The sequence below is a fragment of the Lepus europaeus genome, chromosome 1 (genome assembly GCF_033115175.1).
Source record: "Lepus europaeus isolate LE1 chromosome 1, mLepTim1.pri, whole genome shotgun sequence".
NCBI classification, from domain to species: domain Eukaryota; kingdom Metazoa; phylum Chordata; class Mammalia; order Lagomorpha; family Leporidae; genus Lepus; species Lepus europaeus.
In genome coordinates, this window is record NC_084827.1 from 146685001 (window position 1) to 146704294 (window position 19294).

General features: G+C 39.6%; 1 protein-coding gene and 1 pseudogene across 7 annotated transcripts in view; both read left to right on the forward strand.

Moving 5' to 3' along the window:
* Window positions 1-18421, forward strand: part of CARF (calcium responsive transcription factor) — a 72667-nt gene extending 54246 nt beyond the window's left edge. For 5 of the 7 annotated variants that reach the window (XM_062190066.1, XM_062190060.1, XM_062190077.1 and 2 more), the window contains 5 exons: window positions 1998-2160; window positions 4513-4576; window positions 7440-7570; window positions 7934-8303; window positions 15442-18421. In XM_062190066.1, the coding sequence (XP_062046050.1) occupies window positions 1998-2160; window positions 4513-4576; window positions 7440-7570; window positions 7934-8303; window positions 15442-15560 (847 nt within the window). In that variant the 3' untranslated portion in view covers window positions 15561-18421. Of the gene's footprint in view, window positions 1-1997; window positions 2161-4512; window positions 4577-7439; window positions 7571-7933; window positions 8304-14087; window positions 14271-15441 lie in introns of those variants that run through there. The other 2 variants (XR_009865883.1, XM_062190081.1) reach the window with 2 other exon arrangements.
* Window positions 10350-13004, forward strand: LOC133756113 (pyruvate dehydrogenase (acetyl-transferring) kinase isozyme 1, mitochondrial-like; annotated as a pseudogene).
* Window positions 18422-19294: the final 873 nt, after the last annotated feature.

Here is a 19294-nt window from a genome sequence, read left to right on the forward strand (position 1 = left end):
CCTATGGGCACTGGTTCAAGTCCTGGCTGCTCCTCTTCTGCTGATGTGCTTGGGAAAGCAACAAAGGAGTGGCCACATGCTTGGACCTTTGCCACCCATGTGGGAGACCCAGAAGGGATTCTGGGCTCTTGGCTCTTTGGGAGAGTGAGCTAGCAGCAGATGAAAGATCTCTGTCTCTCCTTCTCTCTCCAGAACTCTGCCTTTCACATAAATAAATTAATTTAAAAAAAATTATCTTTCAGAAATGAACAAAAAGTTTTTAAAAAGGGAGGCAGAGGCAGAACTGAAATTTAGAGTTAACTCCACAGCTGTGTTTATTGCCTTGATTGCTGATACTTAGCCTTGCTCCTATCGGTAATTGTGCCGTCTGATCTGAGCAACAAAATGTGTTAAGAACTATTTCTCAGTTAATACATAGCTTTTATGTTTACCAGCTTTCTTTCTTTCTTTCTTATTTATTTATTTATTTATTTATTTATTATTTTTTTATTTTTTGACACGCAGAGTGGACAGTCAGAGAGAGAGACAGAGAGAAAGGGCTTCCTTTTTGCCGTTGGTTCACCCTCCAATGGCTGCTGCGGCAGGCGCACCGCACTGATCCGAAGCCAGGAGCCAGGTGCTTCTCCTGGTCTCCCATGCGGGTGCAGGGCCCAAGCACTTGGGCCATCCTCCACTGCCTTCCTGGGCCACAGCAGAGAGCTGGCCTGGAAGAGGGGCAACCGGGACAGAATCCGGCGCCCCGACAGGGACTAGAACCCAGTGTGCCGGCGCTGCAGGCGGAGGATTAGCCTAGTGAGCTGCGGCGCTGGCCTGTTTACCAGCTTTCTTAGGCATTTTATATTTATTTTCACTGGGACATCTTTAGAACAAGGCCAAAATTTGGTGTAGTCATACATTATTTATGAAACCTGAATCTTGAGAACAGAGGTGTAATAAAGCTGTACAACTTGGTTTGCCAAAAGTAATGCTGAAAGTAAACATATGTTCAATTTAATCATATATTTTATGTATTTATTTTTTATGAAATTATATAGCAATATTACCTTCTATTTCTATCTTCTCTTTTTTTTCTACTCATAAAATTCAAGTATATCACACTTCACATAATCTTTTTTTTTTTTTTTTGACAGAGTGGATAGTGAGAGAGAGAGAGACAGAGAGAAAGGTCTTCCTTTTTGCCGTTGGTTCACCCTCCCAATGGCCGCTGCAGCCGGCACATTGCGCTCATCCGAAGCCAGGAGCCAGGTGCTTCTCCTGGTCTCCCATGCGGGTGCAGGGCCCAAGCACTTGGGCCATCCTCCACTGCACTCCCGGGCCATAGCAGAGAGCTGGCCTGGAAGAGGGGCAACCGGGATAGAATCCGGCGCCCCAACCGGGACTAGAACCCAGTGTGCCAGCACCGCAAAGCGGAGGATTAGCCTGTTGAGCCACGGCGCCAGCCCACATAATCTTTATTAACACTTTATGGAAGCAGTAGAACACAACGTTTATGCAAATAACTTGGGTAGAGGCCCCAAATCTCTTGTTTCCTAGAAAAGTGTGTGACTTGGGTCAAATTATTTAATATCTGTAGTCTTCAGTTCCCTCATTTGTGAAGTAGGAATATATTTCTGCCTATGTCACAGGACCACAGTAAAGGTTAAAGGAGATGCTGAATGTGAAGTGTTCAGTATGTGCCTGACATAATAAACACTTAAAAGCATTATTATAATTAAGTGAAAAATAATGGTTCCCTTCATTTAAATTCGCAGAAATAACCAAGCTCACTCTAATATATGAAGGTGTTTGACCAATGAAAATATTTTATTTCTTTAATCTGGATAAATTCTGTGATTCAGTGTATGGGAAAAATTAAAAATGAAAAAGTATAAATTGCTTATGGAGCTGTAAATCATATATTATAGAAGTTTATGCTGAAAGAGAAGCTTTATCTCTTTTGATCTACATGCTTGTTGCTAGATGGTTTATATTTTTATTCTGTTTTATGTTCTCTGCAGAAAATTTGTGGAAAGGGAACTGTTCAAACCTGATGAGATACCTGAAAGACATAATTTATCTTTTTTTCCAACTGTAAATGATATAAAAAATCACATCCATGAAGTACAGAAATCCTTGGGAAATGGAGACATGGTATTTAATTCAGACATCATTCCAGCAACGGTATAAATACAACCACAGTTCTTTGTTTTATTACAGATTCTTCCTCAGCTTCTATTAATATTTACCCTAATTAAGATGGCTACTATTAGAACATTTGAACAATTATGTAAAACAGTGGCTTGTTTTTCTTAAAAATCTAAACACTAAACTCTCAGGTGATGACTTGTTTAAATATTTTTATCACCACACAAGAACAAAAAAAATCAGTAAATTTACAAATCTATTAATAAAAATACTATAATCATCATTTTAAAATCAATATTTTTTTCTCAGTAAAAATTGTTTCTTGGGGCTGAAGTTGTGGCACAGTGGGTAAAGCAGCTGCCTGCATCCCTGGCTTCCCTTATGGGCACCGGTTCAAGTCCTGGCTGCTCCACTTCTGATCCAGCTCCTTACTAATGCACCTGGGAAAGCAACAGAATATGGCCAAAGTGCTTGGGCCCATGAACCCACGTGGGAGACCCAGAAGACGCTGCTGGCTCCTGGCTTCAGCCTGGACCAGGACCTGGACCTGACTGTTGTAGCCATTTGGGGAGTGAACCAGTGGATAGAAGATATCTTTCTCACTGTTTGTCTCTCTGTCTGTCTGTCTGTCTCTCTGTAAATGTGCCTTCCAAATAAATAAGTAAATCTTTTTAAAAAATAAAATAATTTTTTCATTTAGTGGACATTTATCGAGTGTACACTGTATATCATCCCTCCCTCATATTTAAATAGATGGACAAGTTAAAAAAGAGTAGTTCAGACTTGAATATACAAAGGAAAGATATGGGCTCCATATGTGATATATGGGTACTTTGATGCTATAGTTTCCATCTGAATGTTAGTCATTCTGTGAAAATTTTGTCTACTCTGAATAAATTACTATAATCACCCAAAAACTGCTAATTGCAATGCAGACTGTGATTATGGCATTAAAATCTGTTTAGCAATGTCCACTGCTTTCCTTTTACTATCAAATTTCAGTAACTGGGTAGATTTGCATTTCTTTTTTTTTAAAGCTACAACTGCCATTTCTTGCTATCCACAACTCTTAATTATTCAATATGCAAAATTCAGGAGCTGAGGCCGGCGCTGTGGCTCACTAGGCTAATCCTCCGCCTGTGGCGCCGGGACACCGGGTTCTAGTCCCGGTCGGGGCACTGGATTCTGTCCCGGTTGCCCCTCTTCCAGGCCAGCTCTCTGCTGTGGCAAGGGAGTGCAGTGGAGGATGGCCCAAATACTTGGGTCCTGCACCCCATGGGAGACCAGGAGAAGCACCTAGTTCCTGCCATCGGATCAGCATGGTGCGCCGGTCGCAGCGCGCCAGCCGCGGCGGCCATTGGAAGGTGAACCAACGGCAACGGAAGACCTTTCTCTCTGTCTCTCTCTCTCTCTCTGACTGTCCACTCTGCCTGTCAAAAAAAAAAAAAAAAAAATTCAGTAGCTAAAACAGATTTGGTTAGCAATTGTCCTTACCATCTTTTTTTTTTTAAGGATTTTTATTTATTTATTTATTTGAAAGGCAGAGTTACAGAGAGGCAGAGAGAGAGAAAGAGGTCTTCCATCCACTGGTTCGCTCCCCAGGTGGTCACAGTGGCCAGAGTTGCACCGATCCGAAGCCAGGAGCCAGGAGCCTCCTCCAGGTCTCCCACGTGGGTGCAGGGGGCCAAGGACTTGGGCCATCTTCTGCTACTTTCCCAGGCTACAGCAGAGAGCCGGATCGGAAGTAGAGCAGCCAGGACTTGAGTCAGTGTCCATGTGGGAAGCCAGCACTGCAGGCGGTGGCTTTACCAGCTACACTACAGTGCCAGCCCCTGTCCTTGCCATCTATACTTGTTATCCCAGTTCTTGCTCTCTGAACTTGGGAACCTAATGTATTTAAATATTTGTGCTTTCAGAATATCAACAAGTGAAGGGTGCCAGCGCTGTGGCATAACAGGTTAAGCTTTGGCCTGCAGCACCAGCATCTCATATGGCTGTTGGTTCAAGTCCCAGCTGCTCTACTTCTGATGTAGCTCTCTGTTAATGTGCCTAGGAAAGCAGGGGAAGATGGCACAAGTCCCTAGGCCCCTACACCTACATGGGAGACATATAAAAAGCTCCCAGCTACTGGCTTCAGCCTGGCCTAGCCCTGGCCATTGTGGCCTTTTAGGGAGTGAACCAGCCGATGAAAGATCCCTCTCTGCATCTCTCCTCTCTGTAATTTTACCTTTCAAATAAATTTTTTAAAAATTTTTTAAAAAAGCAAGTAAAGAGTAGTCACAGAATAAAATGCAATTGTACTATTACTGAATAAAATTTGACACTTTAAGTTTTTTTTTTTTCAGTATAGCTGCCTTATTTTTACTGAAGTAAATGTTTTCATTTCAGCTTCAGTGGACTACAGATAGTGGGAATATTCTCCGAGAGACTGTGACAGTTACATTTGCAGAAGGTAGGTTATCTTGAATATCTTAAAATATAAAATCATACAATGTTAAAACTGGAAAGAACTTAAGATATTATCTCATCTAGCCAAACTTTATAGATAAATATATATATATAGAAGCTAAGAGCAGCCGTGTTCATCAAGGTGTTTCTAGATATTTAAATTTCCTCCTGAATTGGACTTTTTGTTTTTTTGTTTCTGACTGATATTTTGAATCTGATTCCTAGCACAGTAAACTAGAAGGCTGGCTAATTCCAGAAGAAATAACCCTAAGATACCTTGATCTGGAGACTATTGACTGTCGTTTGGTTTGCTTTCTCTCATGTTCTACTTCCATGTTCTCTCAATATGCCAAGTTTATTTTCGTCCTTCAACATGTGTTCTCTCTCCTGGAAACATTTTTCTTTCTCTTCTTCATCACAAATTCCTCTTATTCCTCACACAGCAGTCTATGTTTGTAAGTGCTCTTTTAACTTTATTCTTTAAATATAGTTAACTATTCATTCTTTCGTTTTTATCTCTGCATTTAGCATGCTAACCTTGTTTTATTTTTAATGATTCTATATCTTTCATTATGATTTAAGTTCCTCAGGGGCAGATATGTTTTACTTAAAATAGTGAATCTAGTACCTGGCACAATGCCTGCTAAAATTAATACCTAAATAAATGCTTTAGAATCCATTAATGAATAACTAATAGCTATAAATGTTATTTTTCAAATTTTAACTTATCAGTAAAGTCACTTTGCTTACAGTTCACTTTCAAATTCTTTTTCATTATTCATTTCTTCTGCACATATTTCGGAATATGTGCTAAATACATAGAAAAAACAGGCAAGTAGAATAAACAGGTAGTTCCTGCTCAGTGTTTCTCAAAAGTTTAGCAGGAGGGTGCCAATGCTGTGGCTTAACTGCGGTGCCAGCATCTCATATGGGTGCCAATTCAAGTCCTAGCTGTTCTTCTTCTGACCCAGCTCCCTGCCAATGTGCCTGGGAAAGCAGAGGAAGATGGCCCAAGTCCTTGGGCCCCTGCACCCAAGTGGGAGACCCACGAGAAGCTCTTGGCTCCTGGCATTGGATCGGCCCAGCTCTGGCCATTGTGGCAATTTGGGGAGTGAACCAGTGGATCACTTTCTTTCTCTCTCCCTCTTTCTCTATAACTCTGCCTTTCAAATAAATTAAATTAATCTTTTTTTAAAAAAAAGTTTAGCAAGAGTAAAGGATACTAAACAAATATATTCTAATTAATTACTATTATGAAAAACTATTACTATGAAAGAATTAGACAACATTATATCAAGATAGTGGTAGAGATGTGTAATTTAGGCCAGGAGTAAGGAAATGATACTTAAAAATGTGATTTTTGAGCAAATAAATGAACAATGAATAGAAATCTGTCAATAAAAGGAATAACATATTGGGACCAGCATTGTGGCATAGCAGGTTAAGCCTCTGCCTGCAACACTGGCTTCGCATGTACTTGGGAAAGCAGTGGAGCATGGGCCAAGCTCTTCGACCTGTTCCATCCACGTAGTAGACCCAAATGAAGCTCCTGGCTTTGGCCCGACCCAACCCCAGCTGTTGTAGCCATTTGGGGAGTGAACCAGGAGATGGAGGATCTCTCTGTCCCTGTCCCTCCCCCACTCTCTAACTCTGCCTTTCAAAATAAATAAATAAATCTTTATATATATTATATATATATATTTGAAAAAAAGGAATAGCATGTGCAAAGGCCAAGTAGGAAAGAACTTGTCATGTTTAAGGCACTTAAGAAGGCTAATGTGGGTTTAGTGAAGATAGTACTTGGAGTTAACACTGGGTAATCAGCAAGTTTAAAAGGCCATTTTGGCAGTACAGATGAAAGTTGATAGTAGTTTAAACCACAGTTGGTGACATATATATTAAAAGTAAACAGATTAAGGAGTTATTTTAAAAGTAGAATTCAGTGACCTTGTTTTTTGTTTTTTGTCTTTGTTTTAAAAACCTCCCATATACTGGTTTACTTCCCAAATGCCTACAACAGCCTAGGATGGGCCAAGCCAAGGCGAGGAGCCCTGATCTCAATCCAGTTCTCCCACATGGGTTTGCAGGAACCCAATTACTTGAACTACCAACTGCTGCCTCCTAGGGTAGAACTTAGCAGGAAATTGGAATTGTGTGTGGAGTTAGGACTAGAAGTCCCAGAACATAAGCAGGGAGCTGGATCAAAGTGGAGCAGCCAGGACATGAACCAGTGCCCATAAGGGATGCCAGCATCACATTACCTATTTTGCCACAGCACTGTCCCCTGAATTTATATGTTTAAAGCTCCCTTAGTGATTCTGATAATCTGCAGGTTTTGGAAATAAGGAGCTTAGTGGCTTTTTGTAAATGACTTTTTATCCTTAGCATACCTTTGACAATATTTTCTCTTCCAGTTTTAATATATAGAGTTGTAATTACATATAGTATCCAAGGAGCTATAAAAATTATTTTGATTTGCCGGCGCCGTGGCTCACTAGGCTAATCCTCCGCCTTGCCGCGCCAGCACACCGGGTTCTAGTCCCGGTCGGGGCGCCGATCCTGTCCCGGTTGCCCCTCTTCCAGGCCAGCTCTCTGCTGTGGCCAGGGAGTGCAGTGGAGGATGGCCCAAGTCCTTGGGCCCTGCACCCTATGGGAGACTAGGATAAGCACCTGGCTCCTGCCATCGGATCAGCGCGGTGCGCCCGCCGCAGCGCGCCGGCCACAGCGGCCATTGGAGGGTGAACCAACGGCAAAGGAAGACCTTTCTCTCTGTCTCCCTCTACTGTCCACTCTGCCTGTCAAAAATTTAAAAAAAAAAAAAAGAAAAATTATTTTGATTTAATTAATTTATATTTTATATGATTTAGGAAATTCATCAGGAGAATCAATTACCACCAAAGTGGAAACAAATCAGACAGGGGGTTCTTTGTCTCCAGATCCAACCCAGTTGCTTTCCTCACTTTCCTCATTTCAGCCCAAATTATTTACACAACTACAGGTAAGTATATAGTAAAACAGCCAAATTTGAGGAACTTCTTCCTTAATCTCTCCTCTTCTCCTAGGGACTTTAGGGAATTATTATAGAACTTTAATAATGACAAAATGTGTTGTAATTGTTAATTTCCTGACCTCTTTGTGTCTTGATTTAAGGTAATTCAAACTATATTTTGATGATTGCAGAAAAATTTAGTTGTAGTACTTTTCTCTTGGTTCTTGTTTCTGTTATCAGTTAATATTGTTTAATAGCTATACTCATAATATTTTATTTGTTTCATTTTTTTGTTAAAAGAAAAACATATCCCATGAAAATATCATACATAGTCAATTCACACATTTTAATGTAACTCTTTTTGATCTAAAGGGTTTGCAGTTACAGCCAAGATTCGCCTCTCCTGACACATCACCAGCTCTGCTACCAGTAGATAATCACCCATCCTCCAGTCCGTCAAGACTCCTGGATTCAATAGGAAGTGCTGTAATGAATAATAATTCTCTCCTGCTTGGTCAAAGTCACAGCCTTCAAACAGATACATGCCTAACCCCAGACAACAGTACTGCCTCTACCATTGCTAACCTCCCAGAACCCGATCAAAATCTAGTTGAAGTTGATCAACTAGCTGAAGTTGAAGATGCTGAAGGTACAGTAAATCTGGAAGGAAGTGTTCATCAGATTCTCTTGGAAGATGTGCAGACCCTTCCAATACGGATTATGGACAACCACCCAGCTCTTAGTAAGTTCAGACCAACTTGTGGTGTCATTTTTTTTACCTGTATGAGCTACCACCACTATCTATTATACTACGTTATTGAAAAAAATACTATCACATCTACCCTGTCATTTAGCAATAATATATAAATCAAGCATGATTAGAGGGAAGGGGGAAATTTCACTAGCTTGAGTTTAAGAACTTCTAATTTTTTTTCATCTTCCTATTTCTGATTATTTATTCCACTTAAAATTACTCATTCCCTGATTACCAATTTTCCATGGAAAATCTCTGAAACCAAGAAGGTCATTTTAGAATGTATGGGGAGGCCGGCGCCGCGGCTCACTTGGCTAATCCTCCGCCTTGCGGCGCCGGGACACCGGGTTCTAGTCCTGGTCGGGGCACCGATCCTGTCCCGGTTGCCCATCTTCCAGGCCAGCTCTCTGCTGTGGCCAGGGAGTGCAGTGGAGGATGGCCCAAGTCCTTGGGCCCTGCACCCCATGGGAGACCAGGAGAAGCACCTGGCTCCTGCCATCGGATCAGCGCGGTGTGCCGGCCGCAGCGCGCCAACTGCAGCGGCCATTGGAGGGTGAACCAACGGCAAAAGGAAGACCTTTCTCTCTGTCTCTCTCTCACTGTCCTCCACTCTGCCTGTCAAAAAAAAAAAAATGTATGGGGAAAAAATGATAGAAGTAAATAAAACAAGGAAAACTTTCAGTGTCCAGTTTATAATGGAAAAATGATATATGCACATATACAAAGAAGAGTGGGCAAAGTATAAAGGATTAAAGGAAGATTTTGAGTTATAAACTTAATTGTTGAGTTCTCTGGAAGTTGAAGGGGAACTAGTAAGACTTGCGCACTTGGTTTTCATTCAAGATCTTATTTTCTTCACTTTATTACTAACCCAGTCAATATAGTAGTAAACTCTGTTAAATCCTACTTGATCTAATTCTATCACTTAACACAAATATTAATGGATTGGGCACTTTTATAGGAAAAATTTAGCTTTCTTTGAAGATCAAAACTCTTTACAGAAATTAGAATATGTGTTGTTCACTCTATTTTTTTTTTTTAAGATTTATTTTATTTATTTGAAAGAGTTACAGAGAAAGGTAGAGACAAGGGAGGTCTTCCATCCACTGGTTCACTCTCCAAATGCGTTGATCCAAAGCCAGGAGCTTTTTTCGGGTCTCCCATGTGGGTGCAGGGGCCCAAGGACTTGGGCCATCTTCTACTGCCTTCCCAGGCCATAGCAGAGAGCTGGATTGGAAGTGGAACAGCTAGGACTTGAACCAGCACCCATATGGAATGCTGGCACTGCAGACCAGGGCCTTAACCCATTGCGCCACAGCACTAGTCCCTGTCACTCTGTCTTCATCATCATTCTTTTGGGTAATGAAAAGTGTGACTTAACTCCTGCCAGGAAGAGCATTGTCTTTTAAATTTGGAAAAATTTCTTTTAAGAAAATGTGTCCAGAGTGCTGTGACAGTTGTAACTATGCCAAACTTTAGTAGACAGGAAGGAAAGAGGAATAATTGTTCATGAATTCTTACAACTCCATGAACTAGACAGTGGTGTCCCTATTCTATAGCTGGGGAAACTAAGGCTCAGGGAGGTTAGGTAGTCGCTTGAAATTCACATTGGGTGAGTGACAGAGCCCCATCTCTCTGGCTTCCAAAGCTTGTTTCCTTTCTAACATCCTTCCTCCCTTGGTGTTATATCATGGTGTTTCTGGGAATTCTAATCCAGATTGCCTTAAAGAAGACCTCTGTGGATCCAGGTTTGCATAGTTTATCAGGTTAGTCCATAATCTGAGGGACTGCTTCACTTGGGTGGGTTTTCAGTCACTCAGTTCAGCCCTCTGCTTTTCTGTGGCTCAGGCTAAGCCCCGAGGGACTTGTATGTGACAAGCATTAGGTGAGTTCAGCAACTTCTCTGAGCAAATGACAGTTCCCTTAACTTTTATTTCTCATAGCAACCTTAAAACTGATATTCTTGAAAAAGAGAAATGAAGATTTGGTTTTACACGTCCCATTTGCCGGTTCACGTAGTGCTTCTGCCATGCCATGTGTAGATTCATTTATCATAAGTATTCTGAAGTCAGAACGGTAAATGCTTTCTGAAATATTTCAAGCATGTAAACACATGGTTCACATAGCTGAGTCAGAGCCATCATTTAGAATGTCATTTAGAACGTACCGGCCGGCCGAGGCTCGGAGCGGCGACTTGGCACCGGAGCTCCAGCTCCTCCGGCGGGGCTCGGCAGGAGGCTGGCGCGGCCTCTGCGTGGAGTCGCCGTGGCTGGCTCGGGCTCAGGGCTGCGCACCGCCGGCCCCTGCGACCACCACAGCCTCGCTTCGGCCTCCGCTCCGGCCCAGTGTCGGAGCACAGCATACCGAGCCAAGTGGACTTCTCCACGTGCCTCTCGCCGTCCCAGCTCTCCATGAAGCAGTTCCTGGACCTCGGATTGGTGAATGCTTGTGAAATGACCTCGTTTCTGTTTCTGCGGAAGGAGCTGCCTGTTAGATTGGCGGATATAATGGAAAAAATAAGTCTCCTTCCAGGTAATCGTCTCAGGACGCCATCTGTTCGGTTGGTGCAAAGCTGGTCTATCCAGAGCCTTCAGGAGCGTCCTGATTTTAAGGACAAAAGCACTGAAGACGCAAAAGCTGTTTATGACTTTACAGATACCGTGATCCGGATCAGGAACCGCCACAATGACGTCACTCCCACAATGGCTCAGGGAGTGATTGAAGACAGAGAGCTTCACGTTCAGTACTTCGTGGATCGATTCTGCATGCGTCGCATTTCAATTAGAATGTTGCTCAATCAGCTCTCTGTTGTTTGACGGGAAAGGAAGGCTATCATCGAAAACACATTGGAAACATTTGGAAACATAAATCCAAACTGCAGTGCAGTTGAAGTTATTAAATATGGCTATGGGCCAGCGCCGTGGCTCAATAGGCTAATCCTCCGCCTGCGGCACCGGCACCCAGGGTTCTAGTCCCAGTTGGGGCGCCGGATTCTGTCCTGGTCGCTCCTCTTCCAATCCAGCTCTCTGCTGTGGCCCGGGAAGGCAGTGGAGGATGGCCCAGGTGCTTGGGCTCTGTACCGGCATGGGAGACCAGGAAAAGCACCTGGCTCTTGGGTTCCGATCAGCGCGGTGCGCCACCGGCTACAGCGGCCATTGGAGGGTGAACCAATGGCAAAGGAAGACCTTTCTCTCTGTCTCTCTCTGTCACTGTCTACTCTGCCTATCAAAAAAAAAAAAAAAAAAAAAAAAAGATGGCTATGAAAATGCTAGGCCACTGTGTGATTTGTATTGTATTAACTCTCCTGAACTAGAACTTGAAGAATTGAATGCAAAATCACAGGACAGTCAATACAAGTGATTTATATACTGCCCCATCACATGGTGTTTGAACTTTTCAAGAATGCGGTGAGAGCGACCATGGAACGCCATGCCGACAAAGGTGTTTACCCTCCAACCCCCATTCAAGTTCATGTCACACTGGGTAATGAGGATTTGACTGTGAAGATGAGTGACCCAGGAGGTGGCGTTCCTTTGAGGAAAATGGACAGACTCTTCTAGCTACTACATGTATTCAACTGCACCCCGGCCTTGTGTAGAGACTTCCCATGCAGTGGCCCTGGCTGGTTTGGGTTACAGATTATCAATGTCCCATCTTTATTCCTGGTACTTCCAGGGAGATCTAAGCCATATTCCTTGGAGGGTTATGGGACAGATGTGGTGATTTGCATTAAGGCTCTGTCCACAGAATCCTCAGCAAGACTGCCAGTGTATGACAAGGCTGCCTGGAAGTGTTACAGCACCAACCACGAGGCCGAAGACTGGTGTGTCCCCAGCTGAGAGCCAAAGGACATTACTACATTCCTCAGTGCCCGAATGCGCTGGGGACAAACTGTGGTTTTTGTGTTAAGTTTGGGAGGGATGGCATGCAGCAGTACATTATATCAAATACTTCACATGTCGTTCTCAGAGTTAACTCTTTGGGTAGGACAAATGGAAGCTGAGTCCCTTTTGTGCCTGGTGAACCTCCTAAAGGATGAAACTATACCTGCTTTGTACTTAGACTTTCACAGTCATTGGGACATAATTTTAAACAACTGTAGTTTTGGTCAGTTTTTTCTTTCTGTAGACTTCAGAAGTGTGCATGTCTTTGGGTTTCTATAAGAAGCTGTGGTTTTTTAAAAAATACTTTTAATTTATGTCAACTAGAAGCATTTTATAAATATTGATTGTAGTTGGTTAACCATCTTTCTGTGATTTGGAGGCATTCCTGCTATCTTTTATTGAGGAATGACAACTAAAATAAGGTGGTGACCAACTACAAATAAAGCAGAACACATATACCATGTAAACCTAGGACCAGCTACCTTTCACTGCTTACATGGATTGTCTTAGCTCTGAAGTTAATTTATAATCTTAAATTTTTATTGTAAAAGATTGTGATGACTAGTTCCCTGTGGATCTAAGCCAAGATCATGGTCAATATTTTTCAATGTGCTGGTGACCAATGCAAGGGGAAAACTTTGTATTAAACATGAACTGGCAGCTGCTAAAATTATAGAGAAGAAATTGAAGACAGAGCAGTGAATTCCTGAAATTGACCTAATCCGTTGATTGTTGGTGGTTGCCTGGGAAGCTTTTAAGAAGTTTTTCCAGGTCCTGCTGCAGACATGCTGGATCTGGATCTTGTGGGCAGGAGCCCAGAGAGCTGAGTCTTTAAAACACCTCCTAGGCCGGCGCCGCGGCTCAACAGGCTAATCCTCCGCCTTGTGGCGCCAGCACACCGGGTTCTAGTCCCGGTCAGGGCACCGGATTCTGTCCCGGTTGCCCCTCTTCCAGGCCAGCTCTCTGCTATGGCCCGGGAGTGCAGAGGAGGATGACCCATGTCCTTGGGCCCTGCACCCACATGGGAGACCAGAAGAAGCACCTGGCTCCTGGCTTCGGATCAGCGCTATGTGCCGGCCGCAGTGGCCATTGGAGGGTGAACCAACGGCAAAAGGAAGACCTTTCTCTCTGTCTTTCTCTCTCACTGTCCACTCTGCCTGTCAAAAAATAAAAAAAAATAAAAAAAAAAGGAGAAAACACCTCCTAGGTGAGTCTGCTGCTAGTCTAGTTATGATTCTCCTGTAGAGTGCATAGTGATGACAGTATATTGCTAAAGTAACAGAGCCATCTTTAAGGTGCTCTCTGCCTATTTCAAGGTCCAATTTCTGGACTCCAGGAGAGAGAAACTGAGTCTAGGCCTGGTGTGAATAGAAGCATGGTTAGACAGAATAGAGTGACTGTAGGAGAAAAGATAGGTAATCAGAGTCAGAATCATAACTGTATTAAGTATTGACAAAGAATGCCTATTTTCTAAAACCCAGATTTTTTTTTTCTTTAACCAGGGAAAAGACAACCTAGATTTATGATGACAATCCTTTGCATTCATGTGGTAATTTGTAGTTTACAAATACTTTGATATATTATGGTCACTCTGTTGGTCTTCAAGGCAGCTAGCAGGTACACCACCCTCATTTTCACACAGAGCTTGGCCCAAAGTTGCCCAGGATTAGAACGAGAGCCAAATGTAGGAGGCTGTGTTGTTAGTCATACCTTATCTTCTTTTAAGATGACAGATACATTGAAAATAAATTTTAAAGTAAACAGCTAAACATTTAAAGAACAGCTTTGCCACTTAAATGGGAGAACTGTATTTATCTGGAAAATAACATTGAGTTGAAACACCTTATTCTTGATCACACAAGGTTAACAATTCTATATAAACCTGTAGGTTGGAAGGGCTGTTAAAGGGCACTCAGTCTGCTACCCTCACTGAAGAAATGAGGACCTGGAAACTCAGAGGAGTATCCTTTGCCTAGGGCTTCTTATTCTGACCAAATGTTGGAAACAGGTATCCTACATAAATTATTGTTTCTCAATTATGGATTCTTTGAAAAACAATAGAATTTACTGATTTATATGGAGTTATGTTAGTTTGACATGTTACAGTTTTTAGCTTTAAATTAAGCTTGTAATGATGAAAATTTTAGAATCCTTTGAATCAAAATGTTCACTTTCTTTCCTAAATGAGACATTTGTAATGACTAACTTACACCTGATATTTTTACTTATAAAATACTTCCCCCTCCAGGAAAGTTTTTCCTCTCCTAAGAGCTAAGACATGATGTTTGCAAAGGAAAACTGAAATTATTTTCCTTTAGCTTTTTTTTTTTTAAAGTATAACAGCTTTATACTTTGTTATTGTGGTAACGGACAGAAAATTACATGCAAAGTATTCTGGTTTACCTTTTACCAGTTGGTATCAGGCCATCTGAGCTTCCTGAGGGGTTTTTGAGCTTCTTAGCTGTTTGGAGCACCAGGATTAATATGATACAGTGTAGATTTAAAGTGTTTTAAAGGACAGAAAGTAGATACTGACTAATTTTTAAAACCCAAGCAGGTAATGTGCCAACATTTTTAAGGAAGTGATAGAAAAAATATACTGTGCTATACTTAAGTACTGGCTGGCTTTTGATGTCTTCATACTTAAAAGTGATCACTTTCTTGCAATGTGAAATTTTTACATGAAGATGTTAAAGGGGACATCTACCTATTTATTTTGAACATAAAAAAAATAAAAAATAAAATGTGCCGTGTTGTTTTCTAATGTGGTAAAGGTACGTAAGAGAGGGAACATGTTTCTTAATACAGGACCACATATGGAAACCATATGGGAATAACATAAGTCTATATGTGTAATACATGTGTCTGCTATTTATAAAACAAATTATTTTCAAATAATAGGAAACTTTGTGACTTTTATTAACACATTTTGAAAATGATTAAATTTGAATGTGACGTGTTCTCATAATTTTGTCAAATTATAGCCTGCTTTTTTCTAAGACTATCTATAGAAAATAACTATGATTTTCTTGTTTTCATTACTAGAAGAAAACTGAAGAAATTTAGTAATGACTGTTAAGCTGTTAGAAACACTGAATTTTCAAATATACCAATTGCTTTTCTCAATTAAAGCTTAGTTTTTCTAAATTATGTTTTTTGATTTGCTTCTAAATTAATATGATTAATAAAGATCCCATAGCATACAGTATGCTAACCTTTAGGATTTTTCTTTTATTTTAAAGTTGAAGAAAATACAGAAGGTACTGTTTCTGTGAGCCAAGTAAAGCAAGAACCCAAAGAAACAACATTGTCCATGGAAGCAAAAAAAAAATTGGACTGTAAGATATTATCTACCATATAAATTACTGAAGCTTTTCAGGATTTACAACTCTGGTGGCTTCTGATGTCCTAGCAAAGAAGGTGAATATTGTCAAAGCTCAGCGTTGTGTTAACTGGACTGAAGACTGGTTGATGATCAGCTTTGATTAAAAACTGAGTATTTGTTGCCAATTCCATATTTTTCCTTCTTTACAAGATATTTAACTCTTCTTATTTTGTATAATTCTAATGTTTTTTGATTATTTAAAAAGGTTATTAGTTCAAAAGATCATATGAGTTTATGCTTAATAATACAGTCTGAACTCAGATAGTTAATCTAACTCATCCCTGGAATTTAGAAGACAAAGAACAACAACAAAACTGTGTGTGAGTGAGTGTGTGTGTGAAGTCCTGGAAAAACTTATTATCACCTTAAGGTTGTGAAGAAAATTTTAATTGGCAGACAAGTGAGAGAATATTTGTAGTCTGCCTCATTTAGAAAGATAAAGCAATAGGTTTTATATCACAACATAAAGCCCCACAATCACGTCTGTGGAAACCATGCAGTTGCATTTTGGCTTCTTCCCTTCTGATTTCAATGACATACTAAAGGTCATCTAATAAAAGTTTAAAATGTTTTGGTAAGTGCTGAAAAATTTTAATATGAATTATTCAGATGAGCAACAGAAATCAGTATGTAGCATGAATTTATACCGTAGTGGAGGTAAAACACTTTTTGCATAGAAAGATGTAGAAATTGAGAGAATTTGGAAATAATAACAATTCCCTGATGTTTACAGATAATTTGGGCAACTTTTTGATGACAGCAGAGGATTTGTTTCCCTTTTTTGTATTGAAGATTCATCTCCAATTAGAAAAGAATTTGAGTTATATTTACATTTTTCTATACCAGAGTTCTTACTGAATTGATAATATTAGGATTTATAGTATTTCAAGGTAAGTATTTATAGTTTAAAATTTAGTTCTTATTTAAAATTTTATGACATCTAATCTGATATGTTTGCTTGTTAAATAATTGTATATTCAAATACAATTAAGCATATTCATTATAAGCTTCTGTTTTCTGGAAGATTAGTAAACAAGAAATATGAAGTATAACTGTCAAGAAATCAACCTAAAGGCTTTTGTTTTTCCAGAGACCATATGTGGGTATGTTTTAAATTTTATTAAAAAAAAATTTCAAATAGCAATTAATGTTTTATATTCAAAGCGTATGTAATACAATGTGAAATGTAACCTTAGTGCTTTACATGAATATGAGTCATTTTTGTCCTTTCTAAAGAAGTCCAGTATCCCACTGTTTATTTACTTTAATTGTTTTAGGTATGAAATGTATATGTAAATGTAAGGCACTGTTATATTAGAAATAAGTGGATTTATACCCTGCTCTTTAGATTTATATCCTATTTAATATAAATTATTTATATCCTATTTAATGCAAAGTTAGTAGTTATGTTATTTTTATTAAGAATTGCTTTTATTTTTCCTAAGTAAAAATATTTGATGTAAGTGCATTTATTAGGGACAAGCTGCTGAATTTGATTGTGTTATGCTGAGTTCAACACAACACTTAGTTACCTCAAACCCAGATTTTACTCATTTTGTATGTTCTCAAAACAAGTAAGTCCAACTTAATTTATAATTTAGTGCTGCAATATAGATAATATTCTTCTCTTATTTCTGCTTTTAATGGAAACTTTTTCAAAAGTTTAAATAATAGATCTTTACTTTTCAGTATAGATAATGGTTTATTATTATATATTTCACCAATTTATGTTCTTTTAGAGACATTCCTTTTTTTTTTTTTTTTTTTTGATGTTGAGTTGCTAAGGAGAAATGCTTACTAAATGAATTCTAGTAAGTTACCTCTGAGAGTGAGAGCTGTCAGAGGATTCAGACTCTAGTACTTGATCAAAACATAGTCAGAAAATATTTTTCTCAATTATTTGTGAATGTCTCTTCTGATACTGATTTTTAATCATGAGGACAGAAAGTTACAGCACATCTTTCCTGCAAAAAAACAAAGAAAGAAAAAACACGAAAACCAATAGCATGAAGGAAGATATAAATCCCTAATTATATACTCTTTTGGTTTTTAGGTAGAAACTGGAACTATCAGTATTTCATGTAAGTATTTAAATGAATAGCTCTTTCAAAATGGTTTTTAAATGATTTTTTAAAAATTAATTTTTCCCCTAAATGCATGTTTAGTCACAACATGTAAGTATTGTGTTTAAAGGTGCTTGGCATCACTTTTTGAAAACTATGTTTACATATTTTAAGTGTTTATTTTTTAAATGCACAGGCTGTTAAATACAAGTGCATACAATTTTCACTTCCTGTGTTTGGCATTCTCCTAACAGCTCTACAGCAAAATTTGACCTTTGTTCTTTTTTATTATGTATTACAAGGTGTAATATCTGTAGTAAAGAGTTGTATATTTAAAATAAGTACTTGCAAATTCATAATTACAGCTTGCTTATTTCATTATTATAGTTTTCCTGTTCCAAATTTGCTAGTGAGCTTTATATATCCTACAGTGACTTATAATTATAGATAAATACAGCCACAATGGACCTTTCTCTCAGTAGTAGTGTTCTATGTGAACAGTTACTATACTTAAAAGAAAAAAGTTTTATATTTTATGCAAGGTAAATGTTTCCTAAAAGTCACAAAAGTGATAGAAAACATAGGTTTGGGGATAGGGTCCTGTGTTAGAATTTCTAATTTTGAGGCCCACCAGCCTGTGTTTCATCTTCTTTATACCCTGTTAAAATATATACTCAATCATGTGGGTAATAAGAAATATGTTAATTTGTACCAAGTTTAAAAACAGGTAAAAAAACAAAGTATGTGTGTATATATTGTAAGTTAATGTACAGTGTCCTTGTTATAATGTAATTTTCATTAAAAAACTTGTGTTTTTTTTCTTATGCTTGTTAGTTTTTTTTTAAAGAACTATGCATATACATGCATACATACATATACACACTTTTCCTGGAGATATTGGCAATTTTCTTCATCTTGAAGATGGTGAATAAACACTTCAATACCTAAGAATTTGGTGTAGAGATTTATGTTCAGTTTGAACCCTGAAAGTTTTTATTTATTTATTTGAGAGACAGAGTTACAGACAGAGAGATGGAGAGAGAGAAAGGTTCACTCCCCAAATGGCTGCAACAGCCAGAGCTCAGCCAATTCGGAGCCAGGACCCAGGAGCTTCTTCCATTTGTCCCACACCAGTGCAGGGGCCCAAGCACTTGGGCCATTTTCTGCTGCTTTCCCAGGCCATAGCAGAGAGCTAGATTGGAAGAGGAGCAGCTGGGACATGAGCCAGCACCTATATTGGATGCTGGCGCAGCAGGCGGAGGCTTAAGCCTCTGTACCAGAGCACCGGCCCCAGAATCCTGTAAGTTTTTAAGCATAACTGCCAGTAACTCATGTTGGCATTATGTTATGCATCATGTTTGGAGATACAATGCATTTAATCCTCTGCACCTCAGCCTAGTAACAATATTGTTTTGGGGTTTGTTTTTTTTTGGGGGGGGCGGTTTCTTACTTATTTGAAAGGTAGAGGGACAGAGAAGGAAAAAAAACCCAGATACACACAGGGAGCGTGAGAGCTTGCAAATGCTGGTTCATTCCCCAAGTGCCTAGAAAGCCTAGAGCCAGGAACTCAGTCAAGGTCTCCCATATAGGTATCAGGAACCCGATCATCTGAGCCACCATTGCTGCCTCCCAGGATTTGCATTAGCA